The following is a 26,041-nucleotide window of genomic DNA, read 5'->3' on the forward strand; positions in this document are numbered from 1 at the left end:
TAAGCGTATTTTTGTTGCAAGCATGAAATGTTTTTACAAATGTACACACCCAATGGCAAGAAAATATTTCCATAAATGCACGAACTTTTTGACCTCCATATTATTATGGATGCTCATACTATTTCATGTCCCAGCTGTTAAGAAGATTGTCTGCCATTTCACTAAATAAACATAGAACCTCTGTAAGTTTCAAATGTACAGATTCCACTGTGCCCATAATGCAAAAACTATCTGAGTAACCAATATACTGAAAAAAATAAATCTATAAGTATAATGAAATTAAAAGTTTTAAAATATTGCAAAACGTGTCTTCTTTGCTAACGAGTTCACGTCTGTGTTCTATACACACTATATTAGCAGGAGTCAAGTTAGATACAATGTGCAGAAATCCAATAAACCTGTAAGTTTTAAGGTGCCCCCTTGTCCGTGGGATGCAAAGCGCAGGTAGTACTTTTTTATAATATTTTGTTATTTTAAAAGTGGAACTGCGTTCTGTTAAAAGGCGACATTACTCATGCTGCACAACGAAAAAGCATTCTGGACCCCTAAGTATTGCTTGTTTGGCGGAGTGTATGCAACTTTCACTGCACTTTCTTTCCTGCCTACTCTACGCCAAGGTGTATATGAACAGCAGTAGATCTCCTATTAGTAGATCTAAGAAAGGAAAAGCAGACATAAGAAAAAGATGGCGATGCCCATGAATATCTCTACTACTCTACCCCACAAACCCCACTGACCCTGTGCATAATTTGTAAAAAAAGTGCAGGACCCTTCCCGGGAGGCCCCTGCACCTTACACCACCCATTACCCCTGCCAGCGCTGCCAATGATAGTACCAACACAACTAATATCCCTCTCATTCTACAAGTGTGACACTTCTGATTACTCCGGGCCACCCGAAGCTGTCAGTTTGGAATTGCTGGCAGATAGTATTCATTTTTATTGTATGTTGAATTATTAAAGACAGTGTCTGCTCATCTCAAACTTTGATGGACGGCACCACCATGTGGTAGGCTGCCATAAGAGCCAGTGATGAGAATAAAGTGTCAGTGCTGAGCTGCGGAATCCACTGGTCCGAATTAAGCACTGCATCAACTGTTGGGGTTGACGCATTATTTATTTAAAAAAAAGAAACCACACAGGACTCCATAAGCAGTAAGCAGCCATACTGAATCAGCCTTTTTTGGCAAAAATGGGGAATAGAAGCAGATCATTTTTGCTCCCCTTTTTTGTGCCTTTGGCACTGTTTTTTACTACCACCTTCTCCCCGGGCGTAAAACTGGAAAAACAGGATCATTATAGTCAATCTGTAATGAACGCAAAGGTAAAGACAGGAGCAAATAATGTTTGAGCCCTAATTTACATATCTGAATGAAACTAAATGTAGCTCCTGGTGGGATACTTTAGGTCATTTGCAACTGCAGAGATGAGAACCACTTTCAATGGTAACTATTTTATATTTTACATTCTAAACACGTGGGACACAGGGCCTCATTTATTACAGAATAAAACACAAAGGGGGTCATTCCAACCCTGGCAGTCGGTGTTAAAGCGGTGGTCAAACCGCCAACAGGCTGGCGGTAAAAAAAATGGAATTCTGACCCTGGCGGAAACCGCCAACAGAGACCGCCACTTTAAGACTCCGACCGCCACGGCAGGACAAACAAACAGCGCGGCGGTCAGCGCCAACAGACAGGCGGGAGCCAATGTACCGCCCACCCTATCACAACTCACCAATCTGCCACCTTTTTAGGGGCGGTAGCCCCGCCGATAAAAACACGGCGGAAACAGCCATTACAAACGGAAAACGCTCACCTCTACACACTCCACCAGGAATCTGGACAGCATGGAACCCGAACTACACATCCTACCAGCTATTGTCTTCCTGCTCCTCTACCAGGAGCACGAACGCCGGCGCAGAAGACAACGGTGAGTACTGCACCTACGACACAGGGGAGGGGGGAGGCAAAAAATTACGGGGACACACATACGCGACACACCCACCCTCACCCTCACCCACAACTACGTACACATCAATGCAGAGCAACAACTCAGAGTGACATCCCCAAACCCCCCGGAAGAATGCAAAGACAAAATAAAATGATCATGAAATTTGAAGAATATTGTACGGCTAAGTAAAAAAATATATCAAACATCTATAACTATATATATATGTAAATTGTCCTGTCCAAATTGGGTATCAGCCATTGTTCGTGGGCCAATGGGCCTAAACACATGGGCAAAGCCCACACAGGATACCCGACTCCAATGGAGAGAACACTGCAGGGGCATCAGATAGCAAAACTACAGGCACCTCAGGGGGAAGGGAAGGGGGGGCACCTCAGCCAGATGAGTCCACGACGCCAGATCCACGAGGGGCCTCCATGGCCACTGTTCAATCCTGGGGAGTGCAAAGCCACAGTCTCACAAGTCTCTACAGTGGGTGGATTGCCCACTGTGCCATCCTGGGGAGTGCAAAGCCACAGTCTCTCAAGTCTCTCAAGTGGGTGGATTGCCCACTGTACCATCCTGGGGAGTGCAAAGCCACAGTCTCTCAAGTCTCAACAGTGGGTGGATTGCCCACTGTGCCATCCTGGGAGTGCAAAGCCACAGTCTCTCAAGTCTCTACAGTGGGTGGATTGCCCACTGTGCCATCCTGGGGAGTGCAAAGCCACAGTCTCACAAGTCTCTACAGTGGGTGGATTGCCCACTGTACCGTCCTGGGGAGTGCAAAGCCACAGTCTCTCAAGTCTCTCAAGTGGGTGGATTGCCCACTGTGCCATCCTGGGGAGTGCAAAGCCACAGTCTCTCAAGTCTCAACAGTGGGTGGATTGCCCACTGTGCCATCCTGGGGAGTGCAAAGCCACAGTCTCACAAGTGGATTACAGTGGGTGGATTGCCCACTGTGCCATCCTGGGGAGTGCAAAGCCACAGTCTCACAAGTGGATTACAGACTCCACTGGTTCTGGAGGAGGCATGGTGCCCAGAGTGCTTCGTGCAGCCCTGCCCGACCCAGATGCGGGCCTGCCCCTTCTGCCAATGGGCCAGCGGTGCTTGAGACGGCGGTGCCCAGCGGAGCAGTGCTTGAGATGAAGGGCCCAGCGGAGCGGTGCTTGAGATGAAGGGCCCAGCGGAGCGGTACAGAGAAGGCGGTGCCCAGCGGAGCGGTGCTTGAGTTGAAGGGCCCAGCGGAGCGGTGCTTGAGATGAAGGGCCCAGCGGAGCGGTGCTTGAGATGAAGGGCCCAGCGGAGCGGTGCAGAGACGGCGGTGCCCAGCTGAGGAGTGCTTGAGAGGAAGGGCCCAGCGGAGCGGTGCTTGAGAGGAAGGGCCCAGCGGAGCGGTGCTTGAGACGGCGGTGCCCAGCGGAGCGGTTCTTGACTGGAAGGGCCCTGTTCAGCGGTGCTTGACTGGAAGGGCCCTGTTCAGCAGTGCTTGAGACGGCGGTGCCCTGTTCAGCGGTTCTTGGGACGGCGGTGCCCTGTTCAGCGGTTCTTGGGACGGCGGTGCCCTGTTCAGCGGTTCTTGGGACGGCGGTGCCCTGTTCAGCGGTTCTTGGGACGGCGGTGCCCTGTTCAGCGGTTCTTGGGACGGCGGTGCCCTGTTCAGCGGTTCTTGAGACGGCGGTGCCCTGTTCAGCGGTTCTTGAGACGGCGGTGCCCTGTTCAGCGGTTCTTGAGACGGCGGTGCCCTGTTCAGCGGTTCTTGAGACGGCGGTGCCCTGTTCAGCGGTTCTTGAGACGGCGGTGCCCTGTTCAGCGGTGCTTGAGACGGCGGTGCCCTGTTCAGCGGTGCTTGAGATGAAGGGCCCAGCGGAGCGGTGCTTGAGATGAAGGGCCCAGCGGAGCGGTGCAGAGACGGCGGTGCCCAGCGGAGCGGTGCTTGAGATGAAGGGCCCAGCGGAGCGGTGCTTGAGAGGAAGGGCCCAGCGGAGCGGTGCTTGAGAGGAAGGGCCCAGCGGAGCGGTGCTTGAGAGGAAGGGCCCAGCGGAGCGGTGCTTGAGAGGAAGGGCCCAGCGGAGCGGTGCTTGAGAGGAAGGGCCCAGCGGAGCGGTGCTTGAGAGGAAGGGCCCAGCGGAGCGGTGCTTGAGAGGAAGGGCCCAGCGGAGCGGTGCTTGAGAGGAAGGGCCCAGCGGAGCGGTGCTTGAGAGGAAGGGCCCAGCGGAGCGGTGCTTGAGAGGAAGGGCCCAGCGGAGCGGTGCTTGAGAGGAAGGGCCAAGCGGAGCGGTGCAGAGACGGCGGTGCCCAGCGGAGCGGTGCTTGAGTTGAAGGGCCCAGCAGAGCGGTGCTTGAGATGAAGGGCCCAGCGGAGCGGTGCTTGAGATGAAGGGCCAAGCGGAGCGGTGCAGAGACGGCGGTGCCCAGCGGAGCGGTGCTTGAGATGAAGGGCCCAGCGGAGCGGTGCAGAGACGGCGGTGCCCAGCGGAGCGGTGCTTGAGAGGAAGGGCCCAGCGGAGCGGTGCTTGAGAGGAAGGGCCCAGCGGAGCGGTGCTTGAGAGGAAGGGCCCAGCGGAGCGGTGCAGAGACGGCGGTGCCCAGCGGAGCGGTTCTTGACTGGAAGGGCCCCGTTCAGCAGTTCTTGAGACGGCGGTGCCCTGTTCAGCGGTTCTTGACTCGAAGGGCCCTGTTCAGCGGTGCTCGACTCGAAGGGCCCTGTTCAGCGGTGCTTGACATGTGTGTCCAGGTCACCAGATCCGGCCATGCCATGGATTTCACTCGCCACCTGACATGTGGCTGCCGGGCCATTCGTGCACATCTGTCTTCTCGCTTGTGGGCCCTCCTGTGCTGCCGTCCCTGGCCCGTGGGTGTCCTCCTGCACATCTGGAATGGGGCTGGTGGGGCCCTCCTGGGCAGCTCGCCTGCTGCCGGACTTGTCGGGCGTGCTGCCCTTGCCACCCTTCCCTGCTCCTCTGTGGCCCTTTCCTCCCTTTGGCGGTGTGCCAGGTGCCACCCCACTCCCTGACGGTGCCAGGGTAGTGCTTTTGGAGCCTGCTGTCTTTGGCCTCTCGCGCCGGGCACTGGCTTTCTTGGCTTTTTTTTTAGGGGGTGGGCTGGCCGTCTCTTTACTCCTAGACGAAGTAGCTGGCCTTGAAGGTGGTGGACTCCAAAATCCTTGGACTATAGTCTTTGGAGGTCCAGGTTTTGTGGTGGCTGAGGTGCTGATTGGAGTCTTATGAGATGGAGTGGGTGGGTCAGTTGTTGGAAAGAGGTCAAGGTTGGAAAGGAAAAGCAATTTAGAAAGACAGGGACGGGTAGTTGTAGTGGGTATGGGAGTGGAGGAAGAGGATGTGGTTGTAGGTGAGTGAAGTCTGATGTCTTTGGGTGCAGGTGCTTGTGCTGGAGGCTGTCATGAGGTGGATGGCTGTTGGGTGGGTGGCTGGCTGCGTTTGTGTGGTTTGGAAGAGGGGGTGACAGACACACTGGGAGAGGACACAGGGGACGTGTAAATGGTAGTGGGGGTGGTGACTGCACGTGTGCGGTGTGTTTTGGTGGGTGTGCTGGTGATGGACGTAGTGGCTGAAGATGTTGTGCATGCAAGTGTGAGTGGAGACGTCACAGGGAGGGAGTCGAGGAGGCGGGGGACACAGAGGAGGCAGTGGCTGTTGGCATGTCTGCATGTGGATGTTGCTTGGGTGAATGCTTGTGTGATGTGTGGTGCTCATGTCTGGATGAGCTACCCTTGGGTGTTGAGGTGTGTGCAGGCTGGTCTGTAAGTGTGTCTGGGATAGGCAGAGGTACAGGGGAGTGGGACTGGGTTGAGGAAGTTGGAGGAGGGAGGCAGGAGACCGGGACGATGGCTGCCGTCAGTGCTGAGGCCAGAGCGTTGAACGATCGCTGATGGGCAGCCTGACCCAAATGAATGCCCTTCAGGTATGCATTACTCCGGTGCACCTCCCTTTCTACACCCTGGATGGCATTCAAAAGGGTAGACTGCCCAACAATGAGCATCCTCAGGAGGTCAATGACCTCCTCACTGAGGGCAGCAGGGGTAACTGGGGCAGGGCCTGAGGTGCCTGGGGGGAAGGAGATGCCCACCTTCCTGGGTGAGCGGGCACGGGGCGAAGGCTGAGGGGCTGCTGGGAGGGCGGGGCTGGTGCGCTGGGTGGCGGCTGTACCTGTTGTTGCGGTGGGCACAGATGTTGCCGCCACCACAAGGGAGCTCCCTTCCGAGGACGTGTCTGTGTCGCTGGTGCTGTGGAGCTCCCCTCGCCCTCCGTCTCACTGGTGAAATCCGAGTCAGTTGCATGGCCCTCCATGGCCATGTGAGATGCAGCTCCCTCGTGCTCCGATGCCACTTCTCCTCCGCCTGATGATGCTAATGCACACATGAACAGGAAGACCACCTAAAAAGAGGGGGGGGGGGGGGGGACAAAGACATGTTGAGTGCATGCATTGGCGACACCGTTGGCGGAGAGGACAGACACAGAAGCCCCCTGTACTATGCCGCGCACTTGGGTTACACTACTCAATCCGTGGGACATGGCCTACAAGCCTATGGACGACAACTCCACACATAGGTGACACAGGGCCATGAATAGCTGTACTAGGCAACCTACAGAGGTGGGGGGCGGGGGCACAGGGCCATGCCTAACGGAGGGGCCTAGACTACAGAAATCGCCCTGGCCTAGGGATACCCACAGCCCTCCTCCCCCACCCAGACACCTCAGCTGTGCGCAAAATCAGCAGAATGTGCTTGTACTCACCCCCTTGTGTCTGCTGTGATGTCCTCACGCGCCCATCCAAATCTGGGTAGGCCACCGCCAGGATCCGGGACATCAGGGGGGTCAATTAACGACTGGCACCCCTCCCACGTTGGGAGGCCATCCCCAGCAGAGCCTCCGCGGTCTTCCTGCTCCCGCAGCGGATGTCCTCCCACCTCTTCCGGCAGTGGGTGCCCCGTCTGTTGTGGACCCCCAGGGTCCGGACGTCCTTGGCGATGGCACGCCAAATGTCGAATTTCTGATGGGCGCGGACCTATGTGACATGTACAGGGGGAGAAAATAAAAAATCATCACCTTCTGCATGCTCGATGTGAGTGGCCCCCCCATCCCCACCCTTGCCATGTGGCACATGCTCTCATCTGTCGTTTGATGCATGCCTCATTCGCTCCCCTCCCCACCATCTTTCATTCACCCCACTCAACCCAGGCATTGGCCACAAAGCATGGTCCCAGTGTACTTACCTGTTGGTCTGGAGGACCGTAGAGTAGCGCATACTGGGGGAGGACCCCATCCACGAGTTTCTCCAATTCTTCAGAAGTGAAGGCAGGGGCCCTTTCCCCAGTCACAGCAGCCATTGTCTCTTCCAGACCGTAGTCACAGCAGCACTTGCAGGATAGGTCCTCTCCTGTGGATGATCAGGTATCGAGTGATAAAGCAGATAGAAAATGGCGGTCACGCCCGTGGCGGTGCGTACCGCGACCGCCGGCGCACATCGTCATTAACCAATGCGGCTTTGCGCCGCGGTCTTCGACCGCCTACCGCCGCGGTGTGCCACGCCAGCCCATTGACCTCACATCCCACTGTCGCACTTCACAGGTCAGGCAGCCGCCATTTCAAGGGCCCCCATATCTTAATTTCTACTGCGTCACACATACCTAGGCCTTGCATCAACAGTCATACAAGCCATTCAATGCATTGAGAATCGTGTACTGTGCAAGCTGTGGGAACGTACCTGTGGGTTGATTGACTCTGTGCTCCATGTTGTCCTTCCTAGGCACCGTCCGCTGGGACTTGCGAGGAGATGGAGGAATCTTCCCGTGTACAGACCACCGGTGGACCTGTCGACAATGGAAGAAAGACATGTCATACTGACATACAGGCTTGACAGAGCCACTATACAGGAACTGTGTGCCCAGCTGGAGCCCGACCTGATGTCACCCATCCGCCAACCCACAGGGATCCCCCCTCTAGTGCAGGTTCTGTCAGTACTCCATTTTTTGGCAAGTGGGTCATTTCAAACAACAGTGGCCATTTCATCAGGGATGTCTCAGCCTATGTTTTCCAAGGTGTTGTCCAGAGTGTTGTCTTCCCTGCTGAAATACATGCAGAGCTGCATTGTTTTCCCTGAGGTGGGCGATTTGGCTACAGTGAAGGGTGATTTCTATGCGCTTGGACATATTCCCAACATCATTGCTGCAATTGATGGGACACGTTGCTTTGGTCCCCCCCCAGCACAAGTGAACAGGTGTACAGGAACAGAAAAAGTTATCATTCCATGAATGTCCAGGTGGTCTGTTTGGCTGACCAGTACATCTCCCATGTAAATGCCAAGTTCCCTGGGTCAGTGCATGACGCGTACATCATGCGAAATAGCAGCATCCCTTACCTGATGGAACTACTTCAGAGACACCGTGTGTGGCTAATTGGTGACTCTGGTTACCACAACCTGTCATGGCTACTGACCCCAGTGAGGAATCCCAGGACAAGGGCAGAGGAACAGTACAATGAGGCCCATGGGCGTACTAGGAGGGTGATTGAGCGGACCTTCGGCCTCCTGAAGGCCAGGTTTAGGTGCCTCCATATGACAAGTGGATCCCTAATGTACTCACCAAAGAAGGTGTGCCATATCATCATGCCCTGCTGTATGCTTCACAACCTGGCTTTGCGACGCCAGGTGCCTTTCCTGCAGGACGATGGTCCAGATGGTGGTGTTGTGGCAGTTGTGGAGCCTGCGGAGAGTGAAGAGGAGGAAGACGAAGAGGACGACACAGACAACAGGGACACAGTAATACAGCAGTATTTCCAATGACATACAGGTAAGAATCAACACCGGCATTTTACATTTACTTAGTCTCCTGCCTCTCTACTGTGAGTTTCCCCCCAGTGTATGTTAACTGAGTTGTGACTTTCCCTTCCAATTTCAGAGATGTGGGCCCCACTCCGTGACCGCTGCTTTGTTTCCCCATGGACTACAGCTGTGTGACAGTGGTATGTTGTCATCACAATGTAACTGGACATTTTTGCACGGTTCTGTGTAATACATTTGTTCAAAAATACAGGCAGACTCCAGATTATTTTTGTGCAATAAGTGTGTTTATTAAAGTGCTCAATTTTGGGTAATGGTTGCAATTCGGTGATGGGTGATGGTGGAGGAATGTCCATGGCAGAGTCCAGATTTTCAGTCTCACAGGTGCATTGTCCATATGCCTGTGGAAGGTGGAGCAGGGGCAGTTTAAGGTTGGACAGGGTGACAATGTGGGACAGTGGGATGACAATCAGGGGGTATCCTTTCCTGGCGGGGGTCTTGGCCTCTTACTCTGTCTTCTTCCTAGATCTCAGGCCCCGCTTGCGGGTTGGTTCTCCTTCTGCAGGGGGTGGGGTTCTGGTGGCCTGTTGTTCTTGTGTCGGGGCCTCCTGTCCACTAGCGCCGGCGGAGGTGGTAGCCTGTTCTTGGTCCATGCTAGTGACAGGGGCCCTTTGTGGTGCCACATGGTCCCGCAATGTGCTGACAATCTGATTGAGAGCCACAACGATGGTGCCCATTGCGGAACTTATGTTTCTGAGTTCTTCCCTGGACCCCATGAACTGTTCCTCCTGCAGTACCTGGATCTCCTGGAACCTGGCCAGGACCATCGCCATCGTCTCCTGGGAATGGTGGTATGCTCCCATGATGGAGGATAGGGCCTCGTGGAGAGTGGGTTCCCTGGGCCTGTCCCCCCCCCCTGTCGCACAGTAGCCCTCCCAGTTCCCCTGTTTCCCTGGTCCTCTGTGCCCTGGACCGTGTGCCCACTACCACTGCCCCCAGGTCCCTGTTGTTGTTGGGGTGGTGGGTTAACCTGGGTGCCCTGTAGTGGTGGACACACCGCTGATTGACGTGTCCTGGAGACAGAGGCATGGGCCCGCTGGGTGGGTGCGGTGCTGGTGTTCCCAGAGGGGGGTAGGTCTGCTGTGGCCTGTGGCTGTCTGAGGGAAACCGACTGTCCCGAGGTCCCCGATGGGCCGGGCTGGTCATCTGGGTCCAGGGAGACAGAGCTGCTGTCATCACTGTGGGCCTCTTCTGGGGGTGGAATGGACATTTCTAGACCCTCCTGGGCGGTGTCGTGGCGTTCGGGTCCTGCGGGGGTATAAGAGTATGGTTTTTGCTTCTGTGTGTGCCATAGCGTGCAATGGGTGGGTGCCCGTGTACCCCAGTGCTGGCATTCCCTTGTGGGGGCTGTTGTGACGGTGGTTTGGGGGGGGATGGGTTTGTGCAGTGGGCATGCTTGGGAGATGGGTGTCCATGGTTTGTGGTCGCATGCAGGGCTTGGTGTTGGGATGGGTGGGTTGTGATGGTGAGACATTAGCAAGGAGGATGTGTGATGGGGGTGGGGTGGAGGGTGGGGGTATGATTTGGCATGCTGGTGGGTGGGGGGGATGAAGTAGTTGAGATTAGACTTACCAGAGTCCATTCCTCCGCCTACTCCTACGAGGCCCTCAGGATGCAGGATCGCCAAGACCTGTTCCTCCCATGTTGTAAATTCTGGGGGTTGAGGTGGGGGTCCGCCAGTCTTCTGCACCGTGATGTTGTGTCTGGATACCATGGAACGCACCTTCCCCCGTAGGTCGTTCCACCGCTTCCGGATGTCGTCCCGATTTCGTGGATGCTATCCCACAGCGTTGACCCTGTCCACTATTCTTTGCCATAGCTCCATCTTCCTGGCAATGGTGGTGTTCTGCACCTGTGTCCCGAAGAGCTGGGGCTCTACCCGAACAATTTCCTCCACCATGACCCTGAGCTCAGCGTCTGAAAACCTGGGGTGTCTTTGGGGTGCCATGGGGTGGTGTGGATGAGGTGTGGGGTGGTGTTTGTGGTGATGAGTGTGGTGGTGTGTGGTGTTTTGTGCGTGGATGTTGTGTGAGTGATGGTGTTATGTGCCTGTGAATGCTCTGTACTCGCTGGTGGTGTCTCTCTCTGGCCTTAGTCAATAAATGGTGGTCGTAGGGGATTGTGGGTGATGTGGGTGTGTTTTTTATATTGTGTTGGGTGTGTGGGAGTGGTGTTTGTATGTGTATCAGGTGTGTGTATTTCAAAATGTCCAATGTGGCAGCGTTTTGTATGTGTGTGTATTTCGACCGCAGCGGTGTGTACCGCCAATGGAATACCGCGGTTGAAAGACCGCTGTGTGGATTCGTGGGTCGGAATGGAATGGGTGTATTTCTGTTGGCGTGACGGTGGAGGTTTGGTCATTGCCAGTTTTTCGCTGGCCGTTGGTGTGGCGGACTTTTGTGGATGTCGGGATTTTGGTGGTTTGCCTGTTGTGGGTCAGAATGACCGTGGCGGTTAACCGCGGCGGTGTTATGGCGGTCTTCTGACCGGCGGTAAGCGCCTTTTACCGCCGAGGTCAGAATGACCCCCAAAGTGTGTATTGTACATGTTAAATAGTTATCGAAAGACTTGGCGTTCTCGGTCGGCCTTTTGGCAAATTTTTTTTTGTCATGTTGTTTGAAGAACACCCAGCAGCTTCCTGAAGAATAACGTTTTACAATCTAAAAGAAATAACCTTGACCAAGGGCAAAATTGTGTTTTGGTGTCAAAAAGCACACAGGAGCATAGTACTCACAGGCACTGAAGGGAACTAGTTTTTAAGTGGATGTGCTCATTGTGAAAGGGCAGCATGCCGTAAGTCAGAGTGAAATCAGCCAATGGCTGAAGTGAGCTGCCACACTGCCACTTGAAGCTTGCTTGAGTGGGCTGGAGAAACATGTGAATGACACAAACGCAGACAAATGGATGATGTGTAGCTGAAAACACCTATAAGTAACTATGTCATACACATAATGTTAGTAAAAGTAAAAGGTCTTGGCGGACACAGATCTTAAAAAACAAATGCTCTGCCATTGGCTGCCAGCCTCTTGCCTTTGAGAAGGAAAGAAAAAGAAAGGAAAGGGGAGAGAAAGAAAGAAATAAAAAGACTTAGAAAAAAGGAAATTAAGAAAGGATGAAAGGAAGGATATAAAGACAGAAATAAAGAAGGATGGAAAGAAAGAAGGAAAAAAGGAAAGAACAAAAAAGAAGGAACAATGGAAAGAAAGGAGGAACAATTGAAAGAAGGAAAGAACGAGGCAGAGAATAAACAAGAAGGGAAAGAAAGAAGCAAAGAAAGAATACAAGAGAAGAGGAAAAATAAATAAATAATTAAATGGACAGAAAGTAGAGCTAGACAGCAAAGAAAGGAAAAGAAAAAAGGCAAAGAAAGGAAACAAGGCAAGAAAAAAGGAAAGAAAGAAGAAAAAGGGAAAAGAAGGCAAGAGTGAAGGAAAGAAAAAAGGAAGAAAATGAAAAGGATAAAGACAAAGAAAGAAAGGAAGCAGCACAGAAATAAAGAAGATACAAAGGAGGAAGGAAAAAAGCAAGAGAGAAATAAAGCAAGAAAGAAAAGGAGAAAGAAACAAATAAGGAAAAAAGAAAGAAGCAAAGAAAGAAAGAAGGAAAGAAAGAAGTGTTGTAATTGCTGCCAATTAAACAAGCTTATGTTCTTCCTGGGCAAAGCTTGTTTAAGAACCATTGGTGAAACTAAGTCCAGAATAAACATGAATAATTGTCCACCTAAGATTTCACATATAGAATATTGAAGCTTTCAGTTTGTGTACTGCTAGGGCATGCATAGTAAAAATCAACCTAAATAAATTTAAAAAAGAATAACTTAAAACAGACAGTTTCAAATGGATGCAATCTGTTATGCTGTGAAATACCAGTAGCAAGGTGAACATAGGACACTTATAAGGAATTTACAACAGCACTGGCAGGAGACAAGAAATGATTATGTTTGGAATGTGGCCTGCAATTACTTTTGGTAGAAAGGTCCTTCTTTTATCTCGGGCTCTGAGCACAAAGGCAACGCTAAAGTAATTATAAACTGTTAGAAATGGGGTCTACGGTTGGCAGTCAGTGTGCACTCTGTCCAAACAGGGACTCTTGCTCTAGTAAGGGAGGGAGTTACACTCCTCAGACAACCCCTGCTAACCTCCTTGGTAACTTGGCACAAGCAGACAGGCTTATCTCAAAGGCAATGTATAAAGTATTTGTACCAATACACAGTACACAGTGAAAACACCACAAAAGTACTCAACAGGTTTTAGAAAAATAGCCAATATTTATCTGATTAACACAAGACCAAATGACAAAAATCCAACATACAAAAGCAAATTTATGAATTTTCAAAGATTAAACTTCAATATAGAGCTTAGAAACACAAATGCTTCAATTTGGTTTAATCACAGTACCATGACAGAGTTGTTCCCAACAATACGACGCCGTTGGTGTCGGTCACGGAGTCCCACAGACCCCCAGGTAAAGTATCTTTTGAAAGTGAGGAATCAAGCTGGTGCACTGAGTCAGTGAAACGCAGCGTCACTGGAACCGGGGTGGCGTTGGTTCCGATGCTTCAGAGCAGTGCAGCAGAGGCTTTGGTGAGAAGTATCGGGTCCTTGCTGCGAAGTAGTGGAGATGAGGCGGCGGCGGTGCGAAGCGCTGGTTCCTTATACTACCGGCGGAGTTGATGTCCGGTGGGTCAAGATGCGGTGGGGCAACCTCAAGGGGTCGCAGTCACGCCACAGGGCTGCTGGTGACGTGGCAGAGCGGGGTGTCACAAACGGTGACATGGCACTCGGGGCTCACAAAGTAACGGGATGTCAGAAGCTGCTGCAGCGTCAGGCCTGCAATGTCAGTTGGGGTCGTCACCCTCCAGCAGACTCCACAGCTTCGGCTGCAGGGGGCATCATGGGGCCAGGCAGGGGCGTCAGTCCGGGCATCATCTGAAGTCGGTGCACTTGTTTTTTTCTTGGTTTTCTACCAACTTTCTCTCCCAAGGGCCCAGAAACTGGAGTAGGCACCACCTGGCAAGTTAGAGTCCACACCAAGTGAACCCAGAGGCTGGTAGGCAAAGTCTTTGCTGTCCGAGACTTCTTAACAGGAGGAAAGCTCAGACACGTCCCTTGGAGAACCTTTACAAGCAGGATACAAAGCAAAGTCCAGTCAAAGGGGCAGTACTCCTCCTCCAGTTGTTCAGCTCTTCTCTTTGGCAGAGGTTCCTCTTGATCCAGAAGTGATCTAAAAGTCTGGGGTTTTGGGTCCACTACTTATACCCACTAAGCAAACTGCAAAGGAAAGTCTCTGTTGTTCCCAAGATCCTGTCTTGCTCAGGCCTGGCTCCAGAAACACAGCAGGGGATTGGAGACTGCATTGTGTGAGGACGGAAACAGCCCTTTCTGGTTTGTCAGCTCCTCCCTCCCCACTTTAGCCCAAGAGACTCGTCAGGATATGCAGGCTACACTGCAGCTCCCTTTGTGTCACTGTCTAGTGGAGATTCAAACAAAGCTCAACTATCAGTCTGACCAAGATGTGGAATACGAAAGCAGACAGAGGCACAAAATGGTTAAGCAAAAATATGCCCACTTTCTAAAAGTGGCATTTCTCAAACGGACAATCTAAAAGCCAACTCTACAAAAAGATGTATTTTAAATTGTGAGTTGAGAGACCACAAACTCAATTTCTCTACCTGCTCACAATGGGAAACTGTGCTTAAAATATATTTAAAAGCAATCCCCATGTTAACCTATAGGAGAAATAGGCCTTGCAATAGTGAAATCAGAATTTGGCAGTATTTCACTATCATGACATGTAAACCACACCAGTACATGTCCTACCTTTTAAATACACCGCACCCTGCCCATGGGGCTACCTCGGGTCTACCTTAGGGGTGCATTACATGTAGTAAAAGGGAAGGTTTGGGCCTGGCAAGTGGGTATACAAAAGCTTGTGCCAAAATGCACTGTGCTCTTGTCCTAACACACACTCTGCAGGCCAAATTGGCTCAAAATATGTTGCAAAATAAATTTCATTTAACAGTCTTTCAAAAACAGTTTTCCATTTTTCACCGTTTACTGATAGTAGTTGTGCAATCCATTCAACAATCCTTCTTCAACTAAAGAAAACGTCTTCCAAAACCTATGTTATACATCCTAATGCATTTCAGGTGAAACCCTACATCAGGGCAACTCTAGAGAAATGCAACATACATATGAATCAGGCAATTACATTATCCAATTGTATTTACACAAAACCAGCAAGCAAAAAACATGCCACGTGCTGCTGGTTTTGTGTAAATACCATTGGATAATGTAATTGCCTGATTACACACAGTGCATTTGGCCCCTGCTTTTGTTTGGAGTTGTATTCAGGACTTGGGCAGGTTCACATCTAACATGGGGCCTTATATGAGTTGAAACATAAGAAATCACATTATTATTTGTGTTAAAACATTGTGTGCACAATCACATTTTATTTTTAAGTAGGTACACTTGCCAGGTTGAATTGGCAGTGCAGGACTGCACACACAGACACTGCAGTGGCAGGCCTGAGACATGTTTACAGGGTTACTCATTTGATTTAAAGGCCGTGGGCACCACTAGTGCACTGTACGAGGGGCTCACTAGTAAATCAAATCTACCAATCATGGAAAAGCCAATTACAAATACAGTTTACAAAGAGTGCACTGGCACTTCAGCACTGGTCAGCAGTGGTAAAGTGCCCAGAGTACAAAAACCAGCAAAGACGAAGTCCAGCACACAGTCAAAAACACAGGAAGTAGAGGCATAACGACAGAGGAATCACACAAGGATGCCAGGCCTAACAAACTAAAAGCACAAACATTGGCACTGAAGGGAACTACATTGTGTGTGGATGTGCTCATTATGAAAGAGCAAAATGCAGTCACTCAAAGTAAAGTTAATCAGTGGCGAAAGTAGGCATACACAATGCCCCATACTGTATGATGCAGTGGGCAGGGGCGGCTCCTCCTTTAGGGCGGAGAAGCAAAACCTTTACCAGAAAATGCTAATAAACTAAGCTGCTTATTATTTTCCTGTAAAGGGCGGGGCCACGGGGTGAGGAACAGTGACAGGGAGTGCACAGCACTCCTCCTCACTGCGCATGTATGTTTGGCTGGCCAAACACACATGCGCAGTAGGCTCTTTCCAGCCCAGCAACACAGTTGCCGGGCTGGTGAGAGCATGCACAGCAGGGGCGGCACCTCCATGAGGGCGGAGGAGTGTTGTCCCCCGCCAGCAGCAGCAGCAGCAGCTGCAAAACCTTTCCCCAAAAACTATAATAAACAATGTTTATTATAGCTTTTGGTGAAAAGGTGCGGGGCCACGGGGGTGATCACTCTCCTTCACATCGCATGTATGTTTGGCCAGCAATCTAGGGCCGACAAAACGCACATGCGCTGAAGGGTCTCTCCAGCCCAGCAACGCGGTTGCTGGGCTGGAGAGTGCCTGCACAGGCTCCCAGTCTGCCTGGGAGTGCCCTGGCTCGGTGCTCCCAGCCAATGCTGATGCTGTTGGCTGCAGGGCAGGCTGGGAGCTTGTGCAGGAGCAAGACGGAAGAGGAGAGGAACGGTGTGGTGTGTCGTGGTAGCAGAGGTAAGCTTTTTTAATTATTATTCTTTAATGTTGTGCCTCCTCCACCCCACCCACTAAGAGACCCACGAGCCACGACTGATGCAGATGCTCCCAGTCTGCCTGCGAACGCCCTGGCTGGGTGCTCCCAGCCAATCCTAATGCTGCTCTGAGCAGTGTCAGGATTGGCGCAGGGCAGCCTGGGAGCCTATGCCTAGCTCAGAAGAGCGAATGGAACGGTGCGGCGGCGAGCAAGGTGTGTGTTTTTTTTATTATTCATTAAATGTTTATTCCCCCCTCCCCTCCCTACACGCCGCCCACCCCTTCCACACTCCGCAAGCGACAACTGGTAGTGGGTGGTGGGAAAATGTGAATGACACTAACAGACCAATGAATGAACAGAGGTGGCGGCAACACCTTTAAGTATAATATTCATCTAATTTGACTAAAATCAAAAGGTCCTGGTTAACTCTAGACCTGAAAAGCTAAATTACAATGCATCTATTAGGGGCCTGAGCCAATATGGACCTAACAACCTAAAGACTCAGGCCTTGATCTATTACACAAGGGGCCATTGCCTCAAAGAGTCCCGAGACTCTGTGGTTGCTGCCTGAATCACATTTCACTAGGATATATAGGCCTCGCTGCTTAGAAGTAAAGATGTGCTAGTGGCTCTATATTTTGTTCTGGCTTGTAAAATGAAAGGAGGGGTCAGTGAATAGAAACATGAATAACATCACACAAGACTCTTTGTGTCATCATATTATCACTAAATGTCCTTTCGCTTTGGAGAGATCTCAGCCTGCTTATTTTCAGCATTGTATTGCATGAGTTTTATAGCACTTCAAACACCCTGACGAACCTCAAAGAACCTAGAGTCACATTGGGGTCCTAAGAATCCTAACAGTAGAGTGCAAGATTCACAGGCTTTGGGCTGTAGTTTGGTCTACATCAGGAGGTGAAGTGTAAGGATGAGGTCGTGCTCCAGCCATGTTGTAGGAAACTGGTGGATCCATTATAAGCATGGGGCACTGCTGAAAATTATTGATAAAGCCAGTTGTGGGTACCATCAATTTTTCTTCGTTTTTCCTTTAGGTGTGGTCTTTACAATACACTTATATGCACTGAAATAGTCAGATCTTAAATGCACTAGGACATTCAAGGTGGTTGTCATTTATTTTTATTATTGCAGAAATCAAGAAAAAGTGCATGGCTACCTGATTTGAGAAAGAAATTAGGCAGTGCAAAACTTTTTGAAGTTTGGAACGGTTCGAAGTGGGGCCAGCCTAGACCACTGACATGTAGATTTGCAGAAGGTGCATACTTAATGCCCCTTTAAAGATCACTGTCGTGAGACACACTTCTGGATACTTAGATGAAGAAGTTGTATATTAGCTGCATTCTGGATTCTCTGTAGCCTCATAAGTATAGAATGAGTTGAGACGCAAATAACTTGTTTTACTTGTAGCGTTATTTTTACTTGTAGTGTCAGGACACTCACTGGGAAGCTGTGTGCTACAAAGGAGAAATTGAAGTTCACTGTGACTTCCAGATTCCTCAATTGTGTTCAAAGGTTTGGTGGTTAACCTAGTTCTTGTGGACAGATGGAAGAAGGAATATAGTTGGTCCATTTACTGCACACAGGTTTATCAGTTTTCAATGTGTTTAACTAGAGGTGGTTATTCAGCATCCTATGAGCAACACATTGGACAACTACACATAAGTCAATTTTAGATTGATTTGCATATCTTCAGTGGATGTGAAGCTGTTTAGGTTATAGAGATGAGGTCAGGTCGAGGGTGTCAAATAGGGGATTGGTGTAGAGAAGACTAGGGAGGCACCCCAGTGTGGGAAAAGTCCCTACACCCCTATGTTTTCGAATCTTCAAAGGAAAATAAGATGCAGAGATTTTGAATGGGATGTGGTGTCAACGGCTTATATCAGCCAATTGTGAAACAGATGAACTTTTATTGTCAGTTTAGTTACATTTCTGGTTAAGAAACCAAACAAATGCCTGAGCGCTGTTGGCGCTGTGGAATTAGGCCCAGACATTGTTTTGAGATAGCATTCATAATATTCTAGAATGCACCTTCAAAATAGGCGATGATGGCCTTGGTGTTTCCCTGCTTATTTTTTATTTGTAAATGGCATTTAATAACATGGAACATTCTATTGTAATGGATAGGTGGCCATGATAGCAAAAGTGCCAACAATCATATTATAAAGGTTTACTTTTTTATATTTAATATGTTTCCTCTCCCACTCACACCTGTATCTGTAGTTACAGATACAGGTGTGAGTGGGAGAGGAAGGATATTAAACCCCCTTTCTCCTCTGGAAATTGTCCCTTCCTCTCTTCTCTCTCGCTCTATTTTCTGCACAGACTGTCCTGTTCCTCTCCCTTGAAGTTCTACTGTTCTCAGTCCCTTATGTCTTGCCTGCAGGGCTCAGTGAGTGGCATGCCAGCAATTATAAAGCTATTATGGTGAAATCGTTTTTTTTTTTTTTTAACAAAAATGTAGCTTTCAGTTTGGAGAAAACATCATATGCATCCCTACAATGATAATTGCTTTCCAAGACATTACATTGCAGCATGTGCAGGGGACCTTTCCAGGATGAAGAAACCTCTGTGCATCAACTCTCTACGTGGACATTTGTTACACCCTTATTCTGTCCAGAAATATCTTCTACAAAGAATACAGCTACCATGTGTCCTGCTGTACATCCTTGCATCACGCACCCAGAGACTATGCCCCACAGTACCAGAGCCTGTCTAGTGTTTACATTAAATATCTTTAGATCCAGCGTTAGCCAAGAACTTTTGATTTTACTACAAAAATATCTATAGTATACTTTACTTAAAGGGACTTACATCCAGCTCAGTTCATTCACTGGTCTGTTGTGTCATTACATTCAGATTCTGCCCACTACAGCATACAGGATGGGGCAGTGGGTCAGCCTACTTCAGTCATTGGCTAACTTCACTCTGAGCGACTTTTGTGCCCTTTCGCAAGAAGCAAATACGCATACAAGGAAGTTTCCTTCAGTGCCAGTGTTTTTGATTTTACTTTATTATTACTTTAGTGTTTCCCTTTGTTTTGTTTTTAGATCCTAATGTATTAGTAGGGCACTTTCTACCAGGTCTTCATGCTGCTTTTAATGTGAACACAGGGTATATTCCAGCTTCAACAGTTCTTGTCTCTTTAATGCTGTGTGCATTCCTTTTGGCATGGTGTACTTCCCCTAGAGATTGCCAGTGGTTAGACAAATTGCAAGCATTCCTCCCATCACCTTTTGTGTGTTTGATATAACAGTGTATAACATAGAAGATATAGGAGTTTTCAATCAGACATCATCCATTAGCCTTTTGTTGTGTCATTCACATTTTTCTTTAACTCACTCTAGCATGCATCATGGAGCAAGGGGTCAGTCCACTTCAGCTATTGGCTGACTTTACTAGTTTACAGCAGGCTTCCCTTTCACAAGGAGCACATTAATTAGTGCCAGGGACTACTATGGTAAGGTGTACTCTGTTTTTAATCAAAAAATATTTTTGCCTCAGTCAATGTCTTTAAAAAAAAAAAAAAAAGTAGAAAAATAATAATAAAAAAAAATGATTGAGAAAGACCTGGCAGCTTCCCCAACAATATTGTTTAGCAAAAACCATAACAGAACAAAACAAGACTTGACGAAATGTTGGCAGGCCAACGCCAAACCTATTGGTCGTAACAGTGCATACTGGATCTGCTACGTCTCCGACTGATTAACTACAGACCTTGCAAGTTCCCCAGCCCCAAGCGTGAAAAGGTCATCGAGTCCACTGCTTACTTTGTACTGTGTCATTAGGAGAGTTGGACGAAGAAAGAGGCATGAAGTGGGGTGATTTAAAGCAGCCTTACAATTCTGCAAGCCTGGCTGTCGGTGTCAAAGGTTGGCTACCCAGAAACTTTTCAGGCAGTTGCACTTGCTTTTATCAGTTAAGCTCCGCTATCTGTGTTTTCTAAGATTCTGTACCTGTCTGAATGTAAGTGAGAATGCGGGTAATAAGTTGCCAAACAGACAGAAATAGCAAATATCCAGTTAATATCTGTAGGAGGTAAAGCTGCTACATTAAAATAATATCTCATCAGTTAGTCGTTGGAACCAAAATTCGACAAACATTTTGGTTGGGACAAGATGTGGGAAAGGACACGATGCGCAAATAGATGGGATTATTGATCACTATTGCCCAAATGTTAAACTATTAGATGCATATTTCAGTGGCAATGGAAAACCTTTCTCTCACTTAAATGGCATATGTAGATCACTGTAACGATAACAAAATGTGCTACAAATAACAAACATGCAACGTTTAATAATAAATGAACCCACTTCTTTGAACTCTGCTTTTAAAACAGCATGTCCCAAATTCGACTGCCACTGCAACTTTCTGCCACTGTGTTTTCCGAGATAAAAGGTCTTAAATATTTCTTGAAGTTTGACCATCTGGAAAAACATAACAAATTGAATCAAACACCAAGTAAATGTAGTTTCCATGCTTTTTGAAGCACACAAACAGCACAATCAATGACAAATATAATGCATAGTTTTGTGTATGTTTTTGCAATCTTGAGGTTTTACTGGCTTGACTTCATAACTACAGTATATCGTAATTTAATAAGTAGGTTGCTGGCTTTCAAACTTGGAGAAATCTGTTTTGGCAAGGGATTTCGAACTTCACCAAAATACTGTGATTCTGGCAAAGTTACTAAATCTCAGTCGCTCTAATAAGTAGTAACAAGCACTGTCAAAGCCAGCCAATAGGTCTCGCTTTTCGGGCCTATTGGTTATGCCATGTCAGTGCCTTTTGTTCATGTACAGCATGAACTGAAGGGAAAAAAAAAGTCAAACACATTGCATGCATACACACATGTCATTATGCAAGTGTATGTGTGGGTGGGCATGCATGCGCACTTCCAAAATGATGAGTGGCTTTTTATTTTTCTAAATGTACTACCCTAAAACAGATCGGAAAATATACATATATTTTTTAAAGTAGTGCTAAAGCATTTTTTTGTTAACTATATATAAATATATATATATATATATACATATATATATATATATATATACACATACATATATATGTATATATATATATATATTCAATTTAATTAAATATAGGACTGGGTGGTGGGGGACAACGAAGGAGTGGTTGGGGTGGGAAGCAGCAGGTAGTGGGAGGGGAGAAATCAGCACACAAGGTACGCAACACAGGAAACAGATAAAGAACAAACAAGGCATAAAGAGCAACATGGACTGAAAGCGGGGGAAGGAGAGAAGCACACAGGCGGGAGAGCAACATGGAGCACAGAAGAGTATACAGATGAGACAACACAGGAAGGGCTGGGGGGAGCACACATAAGAGACAAATACACAGAGCGAGGGGGAAGATGCAATAAAGAGAGGCAACTGGAAAACACATGCAGACTCATGGAGTGCTTAAGCATAAAGAAGAAACAGTTCCTAAAAGTGAGCAGTGGAAGGACATGATTAAAGAGGTTACCCTCCAGGAGAGGAACAGAGACACAATGGGCAAGGCAAACAATTGAACAGGAAGAAAACAAATGACAGTGACAAAGCCAATCAATGGTAAGCAATGAGCAGGCTTTAAGCCCACTGTAAGATCTTGGAAAGGGGTCTTTTTTCACCAGTCTGTGGCACTGACTAAGAACCTTGACCTAGAAAGGTGAAAAGTGATGTAACAAGCATTGACAAAGCCAACAGGTCTTGTCTATGAGAAATACTGACTGACTATATTTTGTATCTGTGCAAAGCGGATGCTTTGTAGCATGGCTAAAACTAATTTACAAAAGAACTAACTCAGCAAGAGCTAATGTGCTGCTTCTTTTTTTGTTTCTAAATGCATTAGTGCTGGATGCATTGCAGTCCTTTTTAGGTCGAGCATAAGCATTCAACTTCGTGTATACTTCTTATGGCTTAAAGCAATCTCATTGTTGGTTGCAGTGTCCAATTCTTGCTCGCTAGTGGTCAGTTATGCCTTTTCTCCCTCCTTTTTCTGTTACAGAGCAGTGACTAACTACTGTATTATTACACTATGGTTTGTTTATCTGTTGCTGTGACAGACGTTTTTCGTTATTTCTTTGGTGCTCCCCTTTCACTGTGGGTGTTTTAGGCTAGTAGCTGCCAGCGTTTTATTGCAGCATTCTGTTCCTCCCATCTCCTCCCATGTCGTTGACCGTTGTTTTGGTTTTATTCCAGTGCTGTCCTCGTTTACCTCTGGCTACTAAAATAAGCCTATTTTTTAAAAGAAACACCTTGTTGTTTAGCTCACTGCTCACGAAAGCCACAATATGCCCTTCCTGGTCAAATGTAGCTAAACCTAGAAGCAATGATGTGAAACTTGCTTAGCCTCGCATTGCATCTGGAGTCTCGCTCTCTCTAGGGCCCCTTCCTGCCAGCACTCACGACATCATGCACAAGGCATTGCTTATCTCCTTTAATGGGGCCATAAATCTTCTCAGACTGCTGTGCGCGTTGAAATGCGAGACAAGAATGCTTGCAAGACTTTTCATTCTGTTAAAATAAAAATAAAATACTTTTCTAGCCTTATTTTCCAATTTCTATTCAGACGTTTACACAACGTGACATGCAGTCATCTTCTCGTCTCTCTAATCAAGGGCTTGTGATTTCTGATGTCAGTAGCTGACAGCGAACACCAAAACATGGCAGGAAAAGATGAAATTATGAGACCGGTTTGACTAATTTATGATGCAAGAAAAGTCCAGTTCTGATTTCACAAGCCAATAGCTGTACCTCAAGAAAATGCAAGACCTATTGCATTGTGAATGCTTGTTTATTTATTTAGCCATGCTTCTGCATAGCAAGCTACAAATCATTGCTGGTGTCGGCAATGCCCAATCTGTACAGCATGAACAAAAAGGCAATTTTAGAGTAACTAGTCTCCAAGGCAAGAGGTATTGGATTTGTCAATGTTTGTAAGGTCACAGCACAACACCCCTGTGATTCTGTGCAAATTACTCTCCCTGTGCATGAAAAAGAAAAATAACAGGACATTTGGCAAAACTCTTATCACAAATAAAGAAATTAACCCATGCCCATCTCTAAATGAAAATACATTTGGAAACAGATATCTGTTGTCACAATAAAAGCAGATAACATCATTTGTCATTATAAACATCCACGTCAAAGAACAAAAGGGCTTCTTTGAAGAGTGTGTGTGTGGCTTAGCAAAGGACCGCTACAAATGGCAAGAAGTTTGACAAGGAGGATAAGAAAGAAGAAAAAAAATAAGAGTACCCCAAAAACAGCACGATCAGTGAAGTGACAGCAATCAAGCTGAAGTAATCAGTACTAGGTCCGTCCTTCCAACAGAATAAGAGGAAGTGAAGCCAGCATACTCTGGACACAGTTACAGCAGCAAATAAGAGTGACAATTTAGACAACGGACTGTAATCAATGGGTGGACTGCAAGCCCTTGCTATATGCAATATGTCCTGCAAGCAAGAAGGCATGCAGCACTTGCGCTGTCGCAGGTGAAACCTAAAAATGCATAAACCTCAGGGGCGGGGTTGAAATATTCAAACCAGCCACACAGTGCATGAAGCAGAGACTATTATTAGGTCATAGATGCATGGTTGGGCTAATGCAGCCATGAAGAAAGCAGCCCCATAGTCGGGAGCCCACTGGGAAAATGCCAGCCTCCTCACCGGGAGTCCACTTTTGAAAACACCAGGGTTAGAATGGCCAGTCCTACCTTGAACACCAGCACTGATATACAAAACCCTGAATTACCTCTTATTTATTTGCAATACAAACCTTTATTTCTCTGAAAGTATATTCGGAAGCAGTACTTATATCATTGCAGTGGTTACATGTGGTGGGCTCCAGCACTTCTTTTTGAGCACTAGGACTTAGTTTTCCCCTGCGGATTTTGGCCCAGAGCAAGACAGAAAAACGCATAAAAGTGATACCACAGGAGGAACCGTAAAATAGGAAAACAGTGACAATGGGAGAAAGCAGGGATTAAAAAACACACGCAACAGTGAGATAAAGATAGTGAAAGGTGCATACAGTGGAATCGAAACTAAGCAGCCTTTTCATACGACAACTAACTCCATCAAAATAGAAACTATCACATGATTGCTACAGGAAGGTTTTTTGGGCGCTGAGGACGGATGACAGTTTGATGTTGTTCATTAATAATAGCTAATGTTGAAAAGTATGAACAAAATAAATGTGCTGCGGCCAACAGGTTCAGTAATGAAGGAACTGGTATAAAGTGGTCTCTGCACCAATAATTGTCTTGTTGTTAGGTAAGTCAGCAATAATTCTTCCTTAGGCTCTGAAGGACTCACATTGATCACTCCTCCAACAATAGCAGAACAGACTCCTGGCCCCATACTGCTGATGCTGAATGTTGAGAATCTTTAATGGTTAACAGGTGAAGGTCTAACAGGCTCCAGGAATCACTCCATGTCCTAACAACGTTAAGCCTGAATACTTCAAGTGCTGACATGGAAAAGCCTCTCCCTAGAAGATAGAGCAGAATGAGCTGTTTTTCCCTTCATTTTAGCAGCACTGCCTCATGCAGGGAGCTTTGTTTCAGACTAGCAATGTAAGACAAGCTTGGGCATCAAAGAAAAAGAGAAATCAGAAATTCTGATAAGGATGAAGCAGCACCATAGAGGTTGTCATCTGCTTACATTTTTCCGTTAAGAAGACAAGGGGCACATTTAGATATGAAAGCTCAAACTGCTACAATCAGGTGTGCAGATTTCCTCACTCAAGCAGTGTATAAATACTGTTTTTAACCTTAAGACTGTTGTATTTGTCTCAGTGCCATCTTAAATAGTTTGAGGCCCCAAGCAAGATTTGAATGCAGTACTCATTTTCAGATAATTCAAACCCTTGTGGTACTAAAAAATATTAAATTGTAAATTAAACTTACATAAAAGGGGTCATACAAGGACAGATGAAAGTTTGAACTGTCTTGCGACCATCAGCTAAACAGCATAAAAAGAAAGCTTGTACAGGCATTGATAAAGCTATTTCGTTATGCACTGGGATCATCTAGATGTTTTCTTGTTTCGCAAAAACAACGTTCTTTAATATAATTCAGTGTCTAAAACAGACTGTTCCCCTCATTATAAGAAACACACCTTATCGGTAATGTTTGGTGCACTAGTACATAACATTAAAATAAGACATACCAATATAGGGCTTGAAATTGCAGCTTTAAATTCACATTCCACTTCGTAAATGACAATATTGCTTAAATATCTTTTAATGCAATAGCCACTGACTGCCTGAAAGAGTGAGAGTTAAGTTTGGTCGGGCTGGCCTGGGCTGGAAATGCCAAAATTTGTGATAGCGACTTCTTCAGGAGATAAATAAAAACATCAAAAACACAATCTACAGCAGGGATGTGCCTTAGATATCGTGAAAGATGGCTGCAACTTGAGTGTGCTCTCTACCAAGTGGGACACTTATTGTTTTACCATCTATACAATAGGTGTTCAGAGTAGATAAAAAGTATGTAACACCCTTTGGAAATGTACTTTGTTGGCTCCAGCAATACACTTTGTTTTACCTGTGTGAAGACTTTTCCCTTCTGAGGTGTGGCCACCATTTTCTGACACATCG

The 26,041-nt window shown here is 47.5% G+C and overlaps 1 protein-coding gene across 1 annotated transcript in view; it reads right to left on the bottom strand.

Annotated features, from left to right (window-relative positions):
- CUL4A (cullin 4A) overlaps positions 1 to 26,041 on the bottom strand; it is a 635,676-nt gene that overhangs the window by 207,730 nt on the left and 401,905 nt on the right. Inside the window, exon 16 of the mRNA XM_069204675.1 lies at positions 20,747 to 20,860. Coding sequence (XP_069060776.1) covers positions 20,747 to 20,860 — 114 coding nt within the window. The remainder of the gene's footprint in view (positions 1 to 20,746; positions 20,861 to 26,041) is intronic.

The sequence above is a fragment of the Pleurodeles waltl genome, chromosome 8, assembly GCF_031143425.1.
Source record: "Pleurodeles waltl isolate 20211129_DDA chromosome 8, aPleWal1.hap1.20221129, whole genome shotgun sequence".
Lineage (NCBI taxonomy): Eukaryota > Metazoa > Chordata > Amphibia > Caudata > Salamandridae > Pleurodeles > Pleurodeles waltl.